Source organism: Natator depressus, chromosome 11 (assembly GCF_965152275.1).
Source record: "Natator depressus isolate rNatDep1 chromosome 11, rNatDep2.hap1, whole genome shotgun sequence".
Lineage (NCBI taxonomy): Eukaryota > Metazoa > Chordata > Testudines > Cheloniidae > Natator > Natator depressus.
In genome coordinates, this window is record NC_134244.1 from 49,334,902 (window position 1) to 49,357,365 (window position 22,464).

Consider the following 22,464-nt stretch of genomic DNA (forward strand, 5'->3'; position numbering starts at 1 on the left):
TGCAGAGCAGACCTGTCCTGGGAGCAGAGCTGCAGCAACCAGAGCCAGAGGGGCCAGAGAAGCAGCCAGGGAGCTGTAGACAGAGCAGCAGCAGCGGTGCAGAGACAGAGTGGTGCAGCTGGGGCTGGAGCAGCCCGGAGCTGGGTGCGGTGAGCAGCTGGGGAGTGCGAGGGGGACCCTGGGCAGCGGGCCCAGCACAGGGAGACGCCTCAGCCAAGAGGCTCTGCAGGCCAGGCGTGGATCGTAACCCCGACAGGGCAGGGGTGACACTGGGAAGAAGGGTCCTACCACTTAGAGCCTGAGAGCGTGTGGCCACCACCAGAGCGAGTGTCCAACCCACAGCATCCCTGCAGCACAGCCAGGGCCTGAGAAGGTGGCCGGGGACTTACAAGGAACAGACTGTGAACTGCCCTGACATTCCAGAGACACTGTTTGTGATGTTCTCTGCCACAGAGCGGGGTGATGTGTTTCCTTTCACCTTTCCCATTTTTCCTTATTCTTTTTAAAATTTAATTGTTGATTAAATAACTTGCATTTGCTTTAACTTGTATGTAATGGTCAGTGGGTCAGAGAAGTGCCCAGTGCAGAGAGAGTACACCGGAGTGGGGACACCCTAGCCCCTGTCCTAGGTGACCACAGCAGGGTTGGGGGTCGAGCCCCCCTGGAATACTGGGCCCAGCCTTGTTGGGGTTACGAGGACTCTGCCAGACAGGAGAGTGGAAGGGGAGTCCTCAAGGGCAGGGAGGCCACTGGGTAAAGGAAGTGGGAGTAAGGACTCAGATCCTTTCGCTAGCCCACTTCACCGGGGTAGTGCAGAAGCCAGGAAAGTTCCCCACAATAGCGGGACTATTCTCGCACTTACAAGTAGATAACTATATTTTATCCTGAAAAATCTTAGCCATTTTAGTGCTGTTTAAATAAAAATTACATGGCAGTTGACATAATTAAAATGCTGTCCTGTTCATGCTAAAACACTTAAACGCCTGTATATAAAACAGATGTGATCTTGTTTAACAGTCCATTCTGTAGCGAAGATGCATAATGCTACAAAAGTGATTAGTCATTGTCCATCTTGATGAGGGTACATACATATTTTAGTTTGTGGTGATGAGAGAACTCATTTTCCAAAAAGCATATGGTCATATTGATGACGGCATGGTACTCCCTCTACTCCTGTGTTTCTGCTGCCAGGGATTCCCTAATAACTTATTTGGAATCCAGGATGCAAGATTAATTAAGGTAATGCAGAACATCTTGAGAGTAAGTGTAGCATGCAGCTATTATCAGTGAAACCCCAGTTTGAAGCATACTCAAAGTCACTGTAATTATAATCTCCGCAAGAGGCTGGGTATCACAAGGGGAAGTCAAATCCTCTACTTAGCAGTGTTTAAAAAACAGACAAATACGATACAGCAGATCTGATACAGAGAGTTGAGAACTAGACTGAGAGAATGAAAATCTTATGGGGAGCAACAGATGTGATGCATTGCTTGTATATTTTTATTCATTAGGATAAACAAACACGTTTACCCAATAATGCGTTCTTTCTCAAGCAGGTCCACAGATTCTAGCAGTGTCTCTTCAGCTGACCCTGCAGTTTTTGGAGAGAGAGTGAAACTTATTGGGGTTTCCAGATGTACATTCCCCCCTCTCCCTCTCGCTTTCAGGATTAGTCCAGGCAATCAGGGTTGTCTGGCTGCTGTGAGAGCTTTGGACATACTCTGTGATGATTTATGAATACTGTATGTTGGACTGGTTATTGGCTTGATTTCTATATGGCTGTTGGTTTAATTCAACCAGAGACTGTCTGGAAAAATAGGAAGGAAGGAGAAGAATGGCTCAAGATAGCTACCAGAGCAAACAGTTAAGAGTTGTTAAGGGACAATGCCAGAACTGGTAGCATTCATGATTTTACCTCCATCTCCAGTGAACCTACAAAATGTGTTTTGAACAGAAGGGTCAAAGCCTGGGAACAAATGCACTTCCCTGCAGTATTAAGAGGGACACTCTCTAAAGAGAGGCAGTGCAATGGTTGCTCTGGAAAACCAGACTGACGCAGGACCTCTCTGGGTGTATATGAGGAAGTTAGGCCTGCGTTGGTTATCATCAGGAGATGGTAAGATAGACATGTGTAGGCTTTTTAAAAATTCCTTTTTTTTTTCTTTTCTTTTCACCTACTGCTAAATAAACAACTCTTTTTTAAGAAGGCTGTTTGGTCAGTCTATACCTCTGGTCACAGGCTCAGGCTAAGAGTAGGATACTTGTGAAATTCTACCCCATGAGGCCTAAAACCTGAGGGGGGTGAGCTCAGAGACCTCAAAGGAACAGAGGTGCAGCTAGGCCTTTGTAATGATGACCACGCCCTCCATAGAAGACCTTGGGAGAAAGTCACAGACTCTCTCTCCCAGCCCCTTGATCCCAGGCTAAATGCTTTTTTATTGAACACTTGTTTCTCTGACTCCCATGTGTTTCACTACATGCTTGGGAGCCATCTGGAGAGCAGTGGATGGGATTTATTCCCTCCTGGCTTCCAGTTTTTGTGCCTTCAGTCATATGGCTTCGGCCAGGATTTATGGCCTGATTCCAGTCTTTTCCACGAAGGAGTGCTCTTGGGAAGCACTCCTTGTCTCCCTGGGCAAAAGGACAAGGACCAATGAAAAATTTCACAAGCCCTCAGCTAGTAAAACAAATTTCAGGTAATGGAGGGCATGGAGGTCCAAACAGTCGCACCTAGGGGTCTTCTAAGCCCAAAGGAAGATCTCTGTAGAAGTCCCCAGCACAGCACCCTAAGGTTGTGTTACCCCCTAAAATTGATGTAATTGAATGTATGGTGGGTTTTTTTGTTTTTCTGTTACCAACCCAGATGAATTCTACAGCGATGACATCTCATGAACATTCTGTTCATGGTAGCGGATCATGGGCATTCTATATATGGCTATAGTATTAGTGCTATGATGCAAAGAGACTGTTCAGTATTCTGGCATTTTCCTTTGCATTGTACAGTCACTTTTGAGGGGCTCACTGCAATGAACACGCATCCTATAAACAGACATAAATACTGTATAAACTGCATGAACAGCGGGAATCAGGGCTACAGCACTCTGAACCTTCATTTCCAAAACGACAAACCTTTCCCACTTGATCTAAAGGAGAAGTCATTTAGCTGACAAGTAACAGCATGTTCTGTTTCTTTCCTGTAGGCCACTCACTAGTAGAGGGCAACACCACTAATCCATAAACACAAAGACAATATATTTAATAGCATGAAAGCTGAACTAACTGGCTGCTTTTTGTTCCTGTATTCCTTTTTTTTTCTTGATGCACATGTAATGCCCATTGGGATTAATGGAGGATACTAGTGGAGGAAGAAAGAGGGAAATTAGCATATTAATTTTATGGAATTCCTTTCTATGTATTTTTATTTATTTGTTGGCTTCATGGAGTTGAGTGAGACCCGTTATTCACTAACAACAAAATTAAGACTTTTTCCAGACTTGCTGGATTTAGAAAAGAAATACATAGACATTTAACGTTAAATTTTAAAAGGTTAGAACTACCTCAGTGGATAGATGACATTTAAAAATGTTATGGCTATCCTTTATTATTATTTGCATGGGACTTTGTAGAGATCTGTGACTTTCAACCAGCCATCATTTTTGCCTCTCAAGTGGCAAGGCAGACAAAAAAAAACAAAAATCATGCCTATCATGATTATAATAAAGGTGGCTTATGAATAGCGGTTTCAAAACGTGGTTTTATACACTCTAATAAACGCTTTTTTATAAAGGCCACTCTGGCCTTTTGAAAGAAATGTAGTGATGAGTTTATTCTGAAGTTGCGCTTCTGTTTCAGGAATTTAAAAAATTACAGTCATTCTTATTTTAAATTAGCATCTCAATGAAATTTTTCATTTTCTGAAATGGACAGGCTAAAATCTCAGCTGTCCCAATTATTATATTTTAAATTAGCTGACAGTATGATTATTAGATTTGTTATACTTGAACTCTGGTTTCTAATTTCGTAGATCTTCTCATTGTTTTTAAAGAGTTCATTAAACATTGGAGAAGTGTATTAAATAAACTTTTATATGTAGTTGGTGATGGTGCAGATGGTGAATAATCATAGAGTCTAGCTGTAATGGAAAGCCTCTGATTAAGTGAGCTGTAGCTCACGAAAGCTTATGCTCAAATAAATTTGTTAGTCTCTAAGGTGCCACAAGTACTCCTTTTCTTTTTGCGACTACAGACTAACATGGCTGCTACTCTGAAACCTCTGATTAATGACATCTTTCAGAGATTGTTGTTGGGGGTTAGGAAGATATCTTTAACTGTTACTCTGACAAGTACATTTTGAAAGGCTATTTTGTTAGCTTTGGATGGTAAATGAATGTGTACTGTTTTATTTATGGATTTAGCTAAAGCTTTTGATGCCGTTCATCATCTACTTGCTAATCCAAAGTCTTTGGGATTCAGCACAAATCCTAGAGCTTTGGATAGATTCTGAAATGACTTGTCTAAAAGCAGCAAGTGTGTAAAAATAAATATGGTTTTGGATCTGTTCTTGAAGATATTCAGCAATCCACTTTGGAATTGACCTGCCCGAGTCCTGCACTGACATTCATTTTGTATCATCAATTAGGCCTCAATTCAGCAAAGTGTTTAAGTTTGTACTTCACTTAAAGCACAAGCATATGTGCATGGAGTACTTAAGCACATACATAAAATCTGCCCCCCCCCCTTTTTTTTTTTTGTAATTTCTTCTCTTGTCATGTTCCTACTCAGCTTCTTGTTAGCTTTCCTTTTATTGTACAGACCTTTATTGGAATAGATGTCTCTAAATTCTACTCTAAAAATGCCTGTAAGAATTGCACAGGTATATCTAGGATGAATTTGGCCTACACTGTCTCTTCACTGTTACACCCCTTTTATCCTTATTCCACCAAATAGACTCGTGGCGTTCAGTGGACCTAATTTCACAAGTAAGGGCTGCTCAGATGCAGGCATACAAAATATGACCATTAGTCAAATTGTGCTTTTTCTGTAATAGGGAATGCCTGCAATAGAATGAAAATATACTGCTTTGGGTGTTTGTTGAAATTAAATTTCAAACAAATTAACTACAATATTTTTCATTGGATTTAAAAAGTTTGATTTGCCAAAACAAAAACATTTTAAAAAAATCAATGAAGTCTTGCTGGTCTGTTAGCAAAATTCTCATTTCTCTTATTGAGATCAATATATTGAAGTGGACCTTCTCTTGAATAAAACACCCTGGAAGGATGGTTATCTTACAATCTGCAGTTCCTTAGTTTGTAAATTTGGAACTGTATTTATTTTATGCAATATAACACATTACAAAATGGCATTTAGTAATTTTACCAACCTGATTGGCTGGTGATGCATCCTAACCATCTGGTTATAGTACAGAAATCTCATAAGCCTTTGCTCTGGTAGCATTCTCTGTTGGCTGTTCCAGGATTATCACTCTGTTCTTCAAGCCAGAAAGCACAACTGCACTATGAGCTTGTAAATTGGTGGAGATTACTCATTTCTGTACGAGGATTTATGGTGATGTGAGTTCTTGTATTTAGGAAAGACCCCTTTTCAATAGGTTTTGGGGCCCCATCATAAACTCTGGTGATGATGCAGGAAATCTCTCTGAATCTGGATCATTTAGCAGAAGCAGAGGCAATGGCAAACAGCTTCTTATGTATTCTCATCCTCCGTGGAATTATGCGTTTCTTCCATTCTTAGACCAGGTCCTGTCCTACAGTACTCTGTAGATGAAACATGTTTAACCCAACAGGTCCGACTGGGTTTGGGTAGTTGCAGTTCATCCCTTCGAGCGTCTGTGACCAATGGATCTAGTGACCCAAAATGGCCTTCTAAAAGAAAAAGTATTGTTTATTTTAACCATAGGAACAACACACAAAATAAGAGAGAAGGGGTTTTAAAACAACAAATTATCTACACATGTCTAGTATTATTACTTATTATTTCTCTTCGCATAGCACCTAGGAGCTCCAGTCAGGGATCTGGACCCTGTTGTGCTAGATGCTGTACAAGCAGAACAAAAAGTCAGTCCTGCCCCAAAATGCTTACCTTATTTAAGGCTTATCTACCCATTGTGTTGGAACCCTAAGAAGACCTAACTGCTTCAGACCTTCCAGCAGGGTCTGTTTGTGTGTCCTCAAACAACTGCTTCCCTTCTTGACAGAGGCGTTTAAACTGTTTGTAGTTCTTTTGTTCCATATTGGCAAAACAAGCTGTGTAACTTGACTGGAGCCAAGGAAGTGAGATCATCCTATTCAATAGCCCAGGCATTGTCTCTTAGACATTTTGGGTATGTCTACACTACGAAATTAGGTCGATTTTATAGAAGTTGGTTTTTAGAAATCAATTTTTTACAGTTGATTATGTATGTCCCCACTAAGTGCATTAAGTCGGTGCAGTGCTTGTCGTGAGTGTTTTTGGATACATGTCGTCGGTCGCCCCTCCCTCCATGAAAGCAACAGCAGACAATCGTTCCACGCCTTTTTTCCATGCAGACGCCATCCCACGGCAAGCATGGAGCTCGCTCAGTTCAGCTCACCGTCACTGCTTCTGTTTTGTCCTGGATGCTGCTGTCAGCAGACGATGCAATACGACTGCTAACCGACATCATCCACCGCTTCCGCTGCAACTCTGCTTCTCCTACTCTTGTAAATAAGCTCAGTCTCAATAGCAAATTTCTCCATGTTGTTGTCATCCACCACTTTCGCTGCAACTCTGCTCTCCTGCAGATGCCATACCATGGCAAGCATGGAGCCCGCTCAGCTCACCGCTGCTGTTGTGAGCATTGTAAACACCTTGCACATTATCCTGCAGTATGTGCAGAACCGGGCTAAGAGACGCCAGCACAAGGACGATTGTGATGAGGACATGGACACAGATGTTTCTGAAAGCACGGGCTGTGGCAGTTGGGACATCACGGCAGCAGTGGGGCTGGTTGATACGGTGGAACACTGATTCTGGGCCCGGCAAACAAGCACAGACTGGTGAGACTGCAGAGTGTTACGGGTATGGGATGATTCACAGTGGCTGTGAAACTTCCACATGCGTAAGGACACTTTCCTTGAACTTTGTGAGTTGCTTTCCCCCGCCCTGAAGTGCAGGAATACCAAGATGAGAGCTGCCCTGACAGTAGAGAAGCAAGTGGCGATAGCCCTGTGGAAGCTTGCAACGCCAGACAGCTACTGGTCAGTCGGGAATCAATTTGGAGTGGGCAAGTCTACTGTGGGGACCACTGTGATCCAAGTAGCCAGTTCAATCACTGACATTCTGTTATCAAGGGTTGTGACTCTGGGAAATGTGCAAGTCATAGTGATGGCTTTGCTGCAATGGGGTTTCCTAACTGTGGTGGGGCGATACATGGAACGCATATCCCTATCTTGGGACTGGACCACTTTGCCAACCAGTACATAAACCGCAAGGGGTACTTCTCAATGGTGCTGCAAGCACTGGTGGATCACAAGGGACGTTTCACTGACATTGACGTGGGATGGCCGGGAAAGGTGCATGATGCTCGCATCTTTAGGAACTCTGGGCTGTTCAAGCAGTTGCAAGAAGGGACTTACTTCCCAGACCAGAAAATTACCATTGGGGATGTTGAAATGCCAATAGTTATCCTTGGGGACCCAGCCTACCCCTTGATTCCATGGCTTATGAAGCTGTACACAGGCAGCCTGGACAGAAGTAAGGAGCAGCTCAACCGTAGGCTGAGCAAGTGCAGAATGGTGGTAGAATGTGCCTTTGGATGTTTAAAAACTCGCTGGTGCTGTTTGCGGACTAGGTTAGACCTCAGCGCAACCAACATTCCCATTGTTATTGCTGCTTGCTGTGTGTTCCACAATATCTGTGAGAGTAAGGGGAGACGTTTATGGTGGGATGGGAAGTTGAGGCAAATTGCCTGGCAGCCGATTTTGAGCAGCCAGAGCGATTAGAAAAGCACAGCTAGGCGCGCTGCGCATCAGAGAGGCTTTGAAAACCAGTTTCATGACTGGCTGGGCTACATTGTGACAGCTGTGTGTGTTTCTCCTTGCTGCAAACCCGCCCCCTTTGTTGATTTTAATTCCCTGTAGGCCAACCACCCTCCTCCCCCCTTTGATCACAGCTGGCAAAGGAAATAAAGTAACTATTGTTTTGAAACCATGCATTCATTCTTTATTAATTTTTTAAGAAGTGAGATAACTGACAAGGTAGCCCGGGTGGGGTGGGGTGCGGGAGGAGGGAAGGACAAGGCCACATTGCTTTTTGTAGCCACACTACAAAACAAAACTGTTTTGAATGACAGCCTTCTGTTGCTTGAGCCATCCTCTGGAGTGGTTGAGTGCCCGGAGCCTTCCCCTCCCTGCGTTCTTGGGCGTCTGGTGAGGAGGATATGGAACTTGGGGAGGATGGCAGGTGGTTATACAATGGATGCAGCGGGGGTCTGTGCTCTTGTTGGCTTTCCTGCAGCTCCAACAGACACTTCATCATGTCTGTTTGCTCCCCCATTAGCCTCAGCATCGCCTCTGCTCTTCGCGCTCACTTAATGCTTTCCTGGCCTCTGCCACTGAATGCCTCCATGCATTAAGCTGTGCCCTATCAGTGCATGAGCTCAGAAAACATATCAGTGTGAGTGCGTTGTTTTTTGCTTTCTAATCTGCGATAACCTCAGAGATGGAGATGATAGGGGGAGCATAGAAACATTTGCACCTGCAGGGGGGATAAAAAGAGTAAAATTTAAGATGATACATTTCTGAGAACAGAAGGGAGGCTCTTTCACAGTGAATCAAGCAATTCGTAGCAGACAGCACATGTGCTTTAGTTACAAGGTTGCATTTTGCCTTTTATATTGAGCGCCTGCCGGTATGGTGACACATCACAAACGGCTGGGCAACAGAATTTTGTTTCCGGGCAGCCATGGTAAGCCTTTTTTTGTGGGGTTGGCTTCTTACACCTTCATAACATGTGGGAATGGTTTCAAACTGCAGCGCCATCCTTTCCCATAGCAAGCAATACCATTTGGGTTTCACATTTAAAAGGAGGGGCTGTGGTTTTTGGGTGGATGTGCAGCACACACCTCCTCCCACCCCACTGCGTGGCTATTCTCCAGGATGATCCCTTCACCCCTCCCCTCGCCGCTTGGCTATTCTCCGGGATGATCCCTTTTAGCCAAGTGCAAACAACCCAGCATGAACGGGGTCCTTTTACTGTTCCCTTACAAAAAGTCCCCTATTTCAACCAGGTGACCATGAATGATATCACTTTCCTGAGGCTAACACAGAAAGATATAGACCGAATGTTGCTTGACTGCGACCAAAACCCAGGACCATTCGCTGCCATGCTTTGTGCTGCAATGATTCCAGACTACTTGCTACTGGCTTGGCGTGGGAAAGTGTCCTACCGTGGAGGATGAAATAAGGCAGCCCTCCCAGAAACCACCTGCAAAGGCTTTCAGAGCCCTTCCAGAAGAGCTTCATGGAGATGTCCCTGGAGGATTCCCGCTGCATCCCCAGACACGTTAACAAACTTTTCCAGTAGCTGTACTGGCCGCGAATGCGTCCCAATTCTTCAGGGCACATCAAACATTAAACACTATTGCTTTTAAACCCTGTACCATAGTTACAAATGTGCATGCACCAGAGGTGCCTTCTCCGGCTTCAGGGTCGGGGATCCCGCCTTGGGCGGGTATTGGCTCCAGGGTGATGAAAAGGTCCTGGCTGCCGGGGAGAACAGATTCACGGCTTGCCTGCTGTGCATTCTCCTCCTCCTCCTCCTCCTCCTCCTCCCTGTTGCGTGAGACTCCCCCCTTGCAGGTGTCCACCGACAGCGGTGGGGTAGTATGTATGGGGCTCTGATCCGGAGCGACCATTGTCCTCCTTTGTTTTTTGGTAGGCTTGCATGAGCTTTCACGCGACACTGCTGTGTGTCCCTGTTGTAGCCTTTCTCCACCATGCCCTGTGCGATTTTGGCATATATATATTAGCATTTCTTCTTTTTGATCGGAATTCAGTCTGCACAGATTCTTCTCCCCATACAGCAATCAAATCCAGTGTCTCCCTTTCAGTCCATGCTGGAGCTTGTTTGCGATTCTGGGGGGGCTGTATGGTCACCTGTGCTGCTGAGCTCGCCACGCTGACCAAACAGGAAATGAAATTCAAAATTTCCCAGGACTTTTCCTGTGTACCTGGCTAGTGCATCGGAGTTCAAAATGCTGTCCAGAGCGGTCACAATGGAGCACTCTGGGATAGCTCCTGGAGGCTATCCCAAATTCGACCCAGCAAGGTCAATTTTAGCGCTACTCCCCTCGCCAGGGAGGAGTACAGAAGTTGATTTTAAGAGCCCTTTAGATTGACGGAACGGGGTTGGTTGTGTAGACGCAAATCGACCTAACGCGGCTAAATTCGACCTAACCCCGTAGTGTAGACCAGGGCTTTGAAACATTTAGCTGGAGGTGTCTTATCAGGAGCCTGTTTGTTTTTCCCACCTCCTATCAAACCAAACCTGCATTTTCATACAGTAAACATCCTGATAAACAAGTCAACACATAATATTCCTAAATTATCTCAGACAACTCTAAATCTATCCCATAGGATAAATAATGTTCTGAGTTGCTGAGATTCTATTGGAAATGCACAGCACACTGTAATATGATACTTCTTTCATACAAGGTACAGGAGAATCTGGGTCCCAGTGGAGCTATCATTTATTTTGGGTTTGGAACTGCAGTATCTGTTGCTTCAGAGTTTCATATCTCAGTATGTTGTGTCCCAATGGCATTATCTTTTTTTCCTCTTCGTAGGTTACAGTTTTGAGCTATGACATCACTTCTACAAAGCTGGCTTTGCAAGATGGTAGAAGAAAACCTAGAGAAAAGGACTAAAAAGTACTTTAAAGAAAATATCCCCTAAGCATTCCATCAGCATAATTTTGCATTGTTGCTATTGTTGAACAATCACATTATTCTTGTTGGACAAATGCATTCTGAATGCTAAAATTTGGGATGTGGGAAAAAGAGAAATATGCAAAATTGACAACCAGTAAACCACAGAATATGGTTACTTTTGCCTGTCATCAGCTTGGTAATTTAAAGTATGACAAATATTGTTGCTTAGTTAAATATTATGCTTAGTCATTACGGGTTATGACCTATCTCTTTTTTTCCCCCCTTTTTTTCATAGGATCTGTGTTTATGCTGAAAGTTCAAGTAAATGACATCATCAGTCATCAGTACCTACCCCAAGCAATTGTAGAAGTGTTTGTTAACTACACAAAGACAAATTCCACCCTCACTGGAAACAATGGAGTAGTATTGATAAAAGTTCCCTACAAGTTAGGTCTAAGTTTAACTATTGCATCTTACAAAGAGGGCTACATGTTAACACCATTGCCTTGGAAGACTGGGAGAATGCCAAGTAAGTAAACCCTTTAAAGTCCTATTATTACACTGTGTTCAATTGAAGCTTCTTTCTTCCTTGGGTAATCCACCTAATTGTAATGAGCTGTACATGACTGAATGAAGTCAAAGTCGGTCATGATTGAACGCCAGATATTAAAGGTCAGTGACCCTTTAGACTTGATAAAATTATAACATGTATTTTTAAAACTGAAATAAAAATATTTTTAACTGTTGTTGAAATTATCTGTCCACGCTGAGAGATTATACTGCAGTAGGGGTATGATTTGAAGGAAGTGAATGCATGTGCATATGCATATGCATATACATATATGTATGCATACATATATGTAATATATGTACACGTACGTGTGTATTTTCATGGTCATAGCAGAGTGAGTGAAAGGCCAGCTAGGAACATTAGAAAGTGTTAGGATTATGGGGTACCGAGAGGCTGAAATGTGATCGTGGCTCAGAGCTACTGCTCTGAACTTTTCCATCTGTCAGTTTAGTTATGTTTTCAGCAGTGTTTCATCATGAATGGCCTGCTTTTAACTATCACATTTTGTTTTTAATAATTCTATTAGGGTGTGTTTTTAAAGTGCCTGTTTTTTTTATTTTATTTTTTTTTAAAAGAGGATGGGCTGTCCAGGAACTCCAGCTATCCTTTAATCCACAGAACATGTACACCATGAACACTGGTAGTCCACACTGCCTAACTAGTATGATTCATCCCTGGACTAGTGGGACCGCTTAGTCCTTCGGTCTTCCCATACCTTCTTTCTTTTTCCCCATTTTTTTACCTGTCTTTGGAACCATATGTTTGATCACAACTTTCTTTGAAACTTTTACACATGTAATCAGATATTCTTAATGTCTGTCTTTCCACAGTATACTCATCTGTAACACTTTCACTGTTCCCACAAAGCCAAGCTAATATATGGTTGTTTGAAGATACAGTTCTAATCACTGGAAAACTGTCTGGTAAGTACAGCACTACATGAGATAGGATGTAAACGCTTTTTGTATGGAAAACTATATGCCTTAACTAATTAATACAACTGTTTTTTGCCAACAAATTCTGTGTGGAGAAGTCAGTGACCTCCCAAATGATGGTGTTGTTTTCTGTGCACTTAAGGGGTTATTCATGAATGTTTTTTCACCTTGTGCACAAATAGCCAGCTTTTAATTAGCAAAGCAATGGCTTCTGGCACCGGTTTCCACTAAAAATAAATAGACATATTACTTATGGCCAAATTCCAAACTGGTGTAAATTGACACAGCTCCACTGAATTGGGGCTATGCTGATTTACACCAGCTGAAGAGCTGGCCCTCAGATTCTATATTTATTGTAGCAAGCGAAGCTCCTTCCAAATCTTCCAGGCTTCCATGGATGTGAGTGTTATTTACAGCCATGTAGACATTAGGTTATTATCCCTGTATTTATTATTTATTTCTGACCTTCTCATCTCAAATCACAAGGGAGTCTGAATAGAAAGCTGCTGATTTTGCACTCTGTACATGTAGGGGTGGGAGGTGGGGGGGGGGGGGAGATTAATGGATTGAAGACATGTCCTGTGGAGAACCAGCGCTATTAAAAACACCAGAAATCTCAGAGGAGCTCATTGCACTGGCGTGCATGTGCATTATTCCACTGCATTGAAAGGCTCTGGTAGTCTTCAATATGGTTACCCAAGATAGTTATTTGAAATGTATCTGCCTCAGGAAAGATTGAAGCTGGAGAACATTTGCTGTAGCAGAGAGTGTTTAGAGAAGCCAAGGATTAGGGATGGGAGCAAGAAGAAATTATTCTGTTTTCAGATACTGTTGTATATATGCTAGTGGCAAGTACTGGCCTAAATCTAGACAATTGCAAACACTCGAGAGTAGGGGTTTGAAGCAGTGTTTTGCACAAAGGATTTCTGGGCTGTTTGGCCATAGAAAGCATTAATTCAGATTGAATTATTGCTAATTTAAAATGTTACTCTTTTTTTCCAGATGCCAAATCTCCACCAAGTGTTCAGTTTCCCAAAATTTTAATAAAACTTCCTATAAGCCACCATATTACAAACGTGACAGCCTATTTGACAGTGCCACAGCAGTTTTTGAAAGTGGACAATTTTCTGTATACAACAGGAATTCTTCTAAATAAATCAGGTATATTAAATTTGTTAGAATCTGCACTTTAAAAACATAATACAAGTATGTGTGTGCTTATGTAAATATACATTTCCCCTGTAGTCACGAGGGCCTGATGCTGCTCCCATTTCATGCAATAGCAAAACTCCTTTTGACTTTCACGAGAGCTGGATTGAACCAATACATGTTAAAATTGTAGATGAGTAATTTACATCACTTTAGATCTCATTCAAGAACATAATAAACACCTCTTTTCCACAGGCATAAATAGTGGTACAGAGGGCCATATGCTGATTTCCTTCTCTGGGGGTTCCACACATACTATATAACCCCTAAGTGCAACCAAAGTAGGGTCTGATCCTGCAATGTGCAGTACACTTTCAGCTCCCGTTGATTTTATTGGGAGTTGAAGGTGTTCACAACTTTCCAGAATGCATTCACAATTCTATGGCGAGATCCTCAAGTAGTGTAAACTGGGTTAGGGCTATTGAAGTCAATGGAGCTTCATCAATTTATACCAGTGGAGGATCTGCCTATATTTTTCACTTTAATTCTATTATCTAGTCAGCGTGGGCACTTTGCCCCACCCACCCACATAAGGATAACACAGAAACTATCATTTGACTTGCAGACAGTTAATCCATGCAGCATTATTGATTTACTTGCAGTTAATCCATGTAAGCCTGGTGATACCAAACAGGCACTTTAAATATATGGAGAGCAATTGAAGAAATAAAGTATGTTCTCCACATCTGTTTCAGTGAGTAAAAATACATTTTGAAACAGTTCTAAGTTGTTTCATGGGTTGGTAGTAGTCAGGGGGGAAAGTTATCTTAAAAGACTTACCGGTACGCAGGGGCGGGGTCCTCAATCAGAAGGGGTGTGGCCTCAACCGGAAGGGGCGGGGAGCTTGAATCCCCAGGAGCCCCAGGGCTCTGGCAGCGATTTAGAGGGCCAGGGGCTCTGGCAACGGGGTTCTGGCGCCAATTTAAAGTGCCTGGGGCTCTGGCTGCTGCTGCCCAGGGCCCTTTTAAATTGCCAGCCTGGGGAAGCTGCACCCTGCCAGTACAGTCGGCTGTGTACCGGCTCTTGCTGGTACGCTGGACTGGACAGGCTTACTTTCACCTCTGGTGGTGGTGGTGGTGGTAGTGGTAATACTTTGTACATCTGTAGTGCTACACCTTTTTAATGCACTCTGAAATAAGCCACTAACTGCATTCCTAATATTTATTCACGCTTACTTTCTAATCCACGTAGTTATGTTGGTATCCAAGAGATCACCATGCTGTACCCTTTATTCCATCCTGCCTAAATGTTTTTTTCTTTTCGTCCCAATGCCCACGGTACAACAAGGCTCTTAAAAATTCACTGCAGTTTTATGGTTTCATTAATGTGAATTGGATGATGTCCTTGCCGTGGCTTCTAGCCAAATTATCTGAGTTTCATATTCTAGTTTAATTTATATTTAATCAAAATTCTCACAAATACCAGTATCCTATTTGTGTGTGGACATTTGAAGATTTAAAAAAATTGTTTATAATACAACTTTTGAACTTGAAGCATCAGAGATAAGCGGTGTTCTTCTCTTAAATTCTGTCTGGTGTCTTTTTAAATTATTCATAGAGCCTATTCCTTGAGGACTATATTTTATAGCCGGTAGAGGCTGATATCTGATACACTGACAGTTGTCTCGCAACTAGTTTCTAACAGTGTGCAAAGCTCTAGTATCATTCTGCTACTTAATAATTCTGTTTGTCTTTCTTGAGCAACCTGTCACACTCTGGATCCTGAAGTATTTGTATCACATAGTATCAGTTATTGCAAGTTTAGTGTAAGAAGAACGAAGGGAGACAAATTTACAGCCCACACAATAAAGCAGTACAAACACAGTGGTTCCTTTGAATATTTTGACAAGCCATAAGTACTGTACCTCATGATTAACGCTACAGAAACTTCTAAATTAACAAATTAATCCTTTCAGTAAATTTTATTAACAGAGCTACTTAAATACTGGAAAAGACATGCAAATATATCATGAATACTGGAGCTTCAGTTTGATTAATCTGTAACAGAACACCCCTTAATATGTGTGGATTCACAAATCATTCGACTTGGTCTGCAATATTCAACATAGAATAGCTAGTCTGGTATCTGAGATTTAAAGTACTTGGTACCAGTTATCACTCCCCAAAAGCCAGATTTGCTTAATATTGAATTCTGTGAATACTGTCGAACCAGCTCTGTTTAAAAGATATATTTTTCTTTTACAGGCCTTAAATAGGAATTTCTGTGTACCAATTATTAAAAAGTATTCATTGAAGAGGTGAAATGCTTGAGACTTGAGTTTTCTCAAGTTATATTGACATCTCGTGGTACAGACCATACATTCTCATGATGGCTTGCCTTCAGTTACAAATAAGAACCCATTTTTAAAAAAATAGTAAATATGTTCTTGAGTGTGTATTACTTATGGACAAATTATTCCTTCTGTTGATTAGGTTTTAAAAGCATTGAATTGACCCCTCTTGCTGCAATATGTGTAAACCTCCTTTCAGCTGGGAAAGAATTGAAAGTGACTGGTCCAATTCATATTACGCTGCCTCTTCTACCGACAAGTAGGGTAAAATCAGGAGATGCTATACCTGCATGGACATTTGATATGAAAACTGGTATGTCTGCTATATACTTTGGAATCCCACTTTAATGCTGTATATCATACACTGCAATATGTAGTATTAGTGTGATGTGGAGTAGTTTGAATCTGAGTGCATGTGTTGAATAATATATACCACTAAAACCTGTTGGTTTTGTTTTGGGTTTTTTTCAAGTAGGGTCATAGATATTTTAGCAGGATTTTCCTGGTTGTAAATGTTTTAACTTGCATTTTTGTTTTTTCAAAAGTATATCCCTGCTTTGATGAATTCAGCCATGAACCATACGTATGTAAATGAGTTATATCAAAGAGTGGTTTTAAGGATCGATCACATGTTGATCTTTATTTTCACAATTCCATAAGTATTTGGGACAGGATAGACTTTTTAAAACTGATGTAAATTTAAGCATGATGATGGTGTCCTGGCTGATGGTTTCACTGACATTCAAAATTAAGAATTATTTGAATATATTATGCTCCAGAGTCATACCCCTAACGTTCACTTGAAATTAAATGTTAATACTGGGACAGACATAGCTTTAGTCTGTTTTATTACTATTATTATTATTTTATGATTATTGCGAACAGTTAAGAAAGTAAAAGTTATATAGGAGAAATAATAGAATTAAATTAGAGTTTTTCTTTTGCTGTAATCTGACATATAAATATCTCCTGTCAAATATTTACAGTAACAACTAAATTGAAATAGACCAGTGATCTTGTTGACCTGCTCAGATGCACTAGAGGAAGGCAGAAACCTCCATAATGCAGCTCATCTTGTAATACTATATTGGCAGGTGGTCCTGACTCTCACTGGCAATTAGCTTATGCCTGAAATATAAGCCTATGTAATTGTAGCCCAGCTACCATGGATACTATTCTAATTCATATAGAGCTAATCCTTTCCTTGACTCTTACTGAAGTATTTGCATCAATAATATTTAAAGTACTCTTGTTCTCAACATGTAGTTAAACTGATTTTTCAGACTTGTTATAAGATAACTGAAAATTACATCACTCTGTTTAAAGGGTACTAAAGGACAATTAAATTATAAATAAATACCCCTACATTTTTCTTAGTACATGCTGTTTCCTATGGAGTAGAAAGTAAAAAAAATTAAAGAATGCTAACTCTCTAATTTTAAAGGTGATTACAAATCTTTGTTACTTTGCATAGATATTTTTATTCTCACTCCAGGTAGGACTTTTACAGAGATTAATTCTCATGAGAATCTCGGTTGTACTTCTCATAAAACTACCTCTAAAACATGGAATAATTTCCTTTTTACTAAACATATGGCTTTGTATATCAATTGTTACCCTCTTCTTTCCTTCACATTATACACAGCCCCCCACCTTACAAATGACTGGATGGCTTGGAGTGGGACGAATTGTGCTGTCTTCTCATCTGTTACCTTACTTCACCATTTTGTACCTTGTAAAATGGTTCTCTGTAGTGGGTCTGTGGCCATGCTTCACTGTTAGGCTTGGAGGGAGGCCACGCTGACTTACTACCTCGAATAGTCAAATCACAGGGAATTAGAAATTAGCTTAGACTCCTGGCTGGGCAGCAATTAACAGTCTACAGCCCAGGCCCTTTTGGGCGGGGCACAATAACAAGCACTCTTTAGCCTGCACCTCCTAGCAATTCACAGCCTAGGGCTCTCAGCCTCCTGGCTGGTGCAAGCCCCAAACGCAACAGGCGCTCCACCTACTGTGAATAGGCCACCACCCCAGGGGTGGGGTTAGTGGCAGGGGGACCAAGGCCCCCCCTACTCTACCAGGTCCCAGTCCGGGGTCCTAACAGTGGCAGGTGGTTCCACCACTGGGTCACCAGGGAAATCACTGAAACACGCTGACTTGTCTCCCAGCAACACAACTGGACTAATGTCTGGCTTCCCTGGACTACTTTCTACCACAGTCTGTTGGCAGGGCTCTGTTGCCGGAGAGTCCTCAGTCTCCTCTGGGTAAACAGTGGCTGGCAGTCCCCACAGCTCCTCTCCACAGTCGGTCTCCTCCAGGGGCAGGGTGCTGCACAGCTCGATCCCTGGTCTGGAGTTCCGCTGCGCGGCAGACACATCTACCTCCTTCCCTGGTTCCAGCCTAGCTGAGCTGGAGGGCCTGCCTCTTATACTTCCTGTCCCATCCTTCTGCTTCTGTTACTGGGGGCAGGGCTGGCCAGGCTCCTCCCACCAGGGGGCAGTTCCTCCCTGTCAGGCTCAGAGGGAGTCCACTCTGCCTCACTACATTCTCATCCAGTTTTTTCCTCTTGAGAATTTCACAGATTGTTACACAACAAATGTATCCACAGTTACTAAGCAAACTTCTTTGCAAGCTCTTCACAGTATGCAAGTGCAGTATCCTACCTTGCAGAAGCTTGACATGACCCAAAACCTGTTGTTTTGCACTGCAAGACAGATGGCGTGGGATCTGTGGCCTAACAATAAGTCTTCCTTGGGCTAATTGAGCTGTTTCAGCCTTAGACAATTTAAACAGAAAAAAAAATGTTCAAGGCAGGTATTGTTGATCCCGTTGCAGTCTTAATGGATTACCATTGCTTGTCCATTGTACACTAATAACTAGTGCTGGAAATTCTATTAGTTGTGCTTAAGTTACCCACCCTTAATAAATTTAAGCCTTGCACTAAAGTAGCAGAATTAAAATTATTTTGGTGCAAGTCTGTGTGTGGACTCTTTTTTTAATTATTTATTATTATTATTATTATTATTATTTTGGAATAAAACTGGCTAAAGTCATTTAACAAACCACTACATTGACTTTAGTTATTCTTCTTCGAAAATAACTGTCCACTCATAGAATTGCACTGAAATATCTAAATCGGGTGTAGAAAAAGATTTAGTTAAGTCATACAAGTTTGTGTGTCGACGGGGTTTAGTATATAAGATGAAAGTCCCAGAAAAGCTTGATTTTACATGGTTCCTTTTTGATTTTCCATACTTTTCTGATGACTTGCTTTATGTAATGCCTTTTTCAGTGGTAGAACCATATATAAAACAAAACCATGTCCCGTGATATGTTTAATGGCTGCCTTCTTTTTCAGGTGCCTGGGTAAATCGTGGGCTGGGAATGGTGAAGAATGCAAATGACCATTTAGTATGGACGTATGTTGCGCCGCACTTGGGATACTGGATAGCAGCGCCAGTGCCTGGAACCAGAGGTATTGCATATTATTAGAACACAAAAATCATTACATTATCCAAATAATAACTTAATAGCTGTTTGTCAGTATAATTTGCTTGTTGAAAAATAGAGGAAAAATTGGTATGCAGGTGGCTTCAATCTGATGAGTCATTGTTAATAAGATGGAATTCTGAGGGTGCCTCTGCTTCTGTATACAACATACACGTGCGTACTTGTGTCCTTTAACTGCTAGTGATACAGTTGACTTGGGGATTGCAGGGAACACAACCCAGCAGGGCTGTCCTTAGTATTTATGGGGCTCTACGCAGTAATATTAAACTGGTGCCCCTATGCCCAACGGCAGCCTGGGCTTGCCTCACGGCGGCGGCATCAAAGGATACCGAGCCACCCGGCCCAACTCACAGCGGCGGAGAGTCAGTTCCCCGCAGAGACCCCCATACCCTCTTCCTCACGCAGAATGCGCAGCACCGGCGCATTCGGTTCTGTGAATACGGCTCCTGCCCAAGGACACTGCAACGCGCATTGGGTGTGCGGGAGCTGACCCATTCTTATCTGCTCTCATGCGTCGTGGGTGAAGCTGCCGCCAGCTCACCTCCTCTGTCTGTGGCCCCACCCAGGCTCCAGTCCTGCTCCACCCCAGGCCCCGTCCCCCTCTGCCCAGGCCCTGTCCTCTCCCCACTGTCTCCCTCCTCTCTTCCCTCCCTCTCCCTGCTTACTCCCTTCCAGCCAAATCCCTGAACCCAAACGAAGCAAATGACATTTGAAAAAAGAAAAGGAGTACTTGTGGCACCTTAGAGACTAACCAATTTATTTGAGCATGAGCTTTCGTGAGCTACAGCTCACTTCATCGGATGCATACTGTGGAAACTGCAGAAGACATTATATACACAGACACCATGAAACAATATCTCCTCCCACCCCACTCTCCTGCTGGTAATAGCTTATCTAAAGTGATCATCAAGTTGGGCCATTTCCAGCACAAATCCAGGTTTTCTCACCCTCCGCCCCCCCCCCCCCACAAACTCACTCTCCTGCTGGTAATAGCCCATCCAAAGTGACCACTCTCCCTACAATGTGCATGATAATTAAGGTGGACCATTTCCAGCACAAATCCAGGTTTTCTCACCCCCCCACCCACTCACGAAAGCTCATGCTCAAATAAATTGGTTAGTCTCTAAGGTGCCACAAGTACTCCTTTTCTTTTTGCGAATACAGACTAACACGGCTGTTACTCTGAAACCTGACATTTGAAAAAAATACTCTTCTGCAATTTCTTTCTAAAGAAAACGAGGCATGTTTTCCACTGCATGCCAGGTGGTGAAGACTGGACATGCAGAACGTACCTAATTAAAAGCACTAAACTTGGGAATAAAAAATGTCAGTCGCAGGTTTTTTGATGTGCCCTGAAGTTTGTCAGAGATTTATTTGCAAAAACTTTGTAGTAAGGGCGAGTCAGCCGTCTTGCTGAATACAACATTAAATGTTATGGAATACATAATGCAGCTCTTCTCTGTTTTACATTTTCTTAATCAGTATTTCTAAGATGATTTTATATTTTAAATGTACTCGTAAGCCTTCATAAAGTAATCATTCCAGATTACTACATATTTAACTCACTGAAACAAAGACATTATTTTAAAATAATCGGTCACAGAGGTTTAGTGTGTTCATAACAAGGTTCATTGCTTTTAGAAAAAGGGAACACTAATTTACTCTGTGTGATCTCCATAACAATAGACATGTTTATGAAATTTCAGCAACTTTAAAAAACATGTTTCCAAAGATTTTAGGCATAACAAAGGATTTGATATCTTACTAGGTACTGATTTTGCTGGAGGGTTCTCGTAAAACTAGTTCATCAGATAGTCAGAAGTAAAGAAAGAGAAACTCTGTGTACCTATCTGGAAGGAAAGGGGTGTTGTCCCATTGAGGGCTCTCTTCAGCCAGGGGAGCAGGGGGTGAAGGGAGAAAGGGAAGGACAGGAAGACTTTGGAAGCAAGTTCTTTTTTACTATTGTAATTAAAATTAAAATGTGTATTTTAGATAAAGGTGGTCTTTTGAGGGATTTATTTAAAAAACTACATGTCTGAAGATCCAAGCATTAAGGCTAAAGACGATCGTGCATCTAAAAATCTATGCAAGGATTTTTTAGAGATGTGATTTTATAATCTTCACCGACTCACTAATGAAATATTTTTAAAGCAAATTTTAAACTAAGGTCCTATGGACTAACATGTTCTGAGTAAATATTGCAGTAATGCACAACTGTTTTTGTCAGTAAATTCAGAAATTGACAGTATGAACCTGGGGCTTAGCAAATGCCTGTTAAATGGCTTCATTGCCACTTGAATGGCTCTTTAACAGTTTCAATGTTGTGCTAATTGATCTGGCAGGCTGGAAGGCTCTTTCACTTTTAAGTTACTAGATACCCCCTGGAGGAAGACTCACCAGCAGCCAGCTGTGGTGGGAGCCTGCAGGAAGGGTCAGAACAGGGATAGGAAGAGCTAGGAGGTGCCCCAAATTTTCAGGTGCCCTGTGGAGCCGCGTATGTTGCATATGCCTGAGGATGGCCCTGCAACCCAGCATGCTTCGAAAGAAGAAATATGATTTGTGGAATCGTTTCCAATAAGTTGGAAAAAGTATTCTTCCGGATCAGCTGGTGCCTCAGAGCAGACATGGTCTCCCTCATCTCCCCCATTTTCAGACCTCTTGTCAGATACATTTTTGGAGGGAGAGAGAGCCAGACCATGTTAGGTATATATATTACTGCCATCTTCTGGGCGTACTCTAGAAGAGAAGTATCAACATAATGAACTGAAAAGCTGTTGGAACCCTCTGTCTGTTTTAGCCCCTGGAACTGTGTGGGGAGGAGGATGGGATTGGATTGATTGGCCACAGTGGTTACAGCTTATATAGAAGAATCTGAGCTTGCACAAATAAAGTTGTACTTATCCCTGGAGTGGGGATTCATATGGACAACTTTTGAAAGAGAAAATGTGGTTTCAGAATTTTAAAATTAATGTGACATGATGTGACAGCAGCTCTGTTCAGGGACTAGGATTTTGAAACAAATTCGGACATATAGCATGAAC

The 22,464-nt window shown here is 42.2% G+C and overlaps 1 protein-coding gene across 2 annotated transcripts in view; it reads left to right on the plus strand.

The window, feature by feature from the left end:
- Positions 1–22,464, plus strand: part of FAM171B (family with sequence similarity 171 member B) — a 73,121-nt gene that overhangs the window by 38,569 nt on the left and 12,088 nt on the right. The window contains exons 1-6 of one of the 2 annotated variants that reach the window (XM_074967739.1): positions 10,849–10,908; positions 11,204–11,437; positions 12,310–12,402; positions 13,417–13,575; positions 16,056–16,226; positions 19,272–19,388. In XM_074967739.1, coding sequence (XP_074823840.1) covers positions 11,215–11,437; positions 12,310–12,402; positions 13,417–13,575; positions 16,056–16,226; positions 19,272–19,388 — 763 coding nt within the window. In that variant the 5' untranslated portion in view covers positions 10,849–10,908; positions 11,204–11,214. Of the gene's footprint in view, positions 1–10,848; positions 10,909–11,203; positions 11,438–12,309; positions 12,403–13,416; positions 13,576–16,055; positions 16,227–19,271; positions 19,389–22,464 lie in introns of those variants that run through there. The other variant, XM_074967738.1, reaches the window with a different exon arrangement.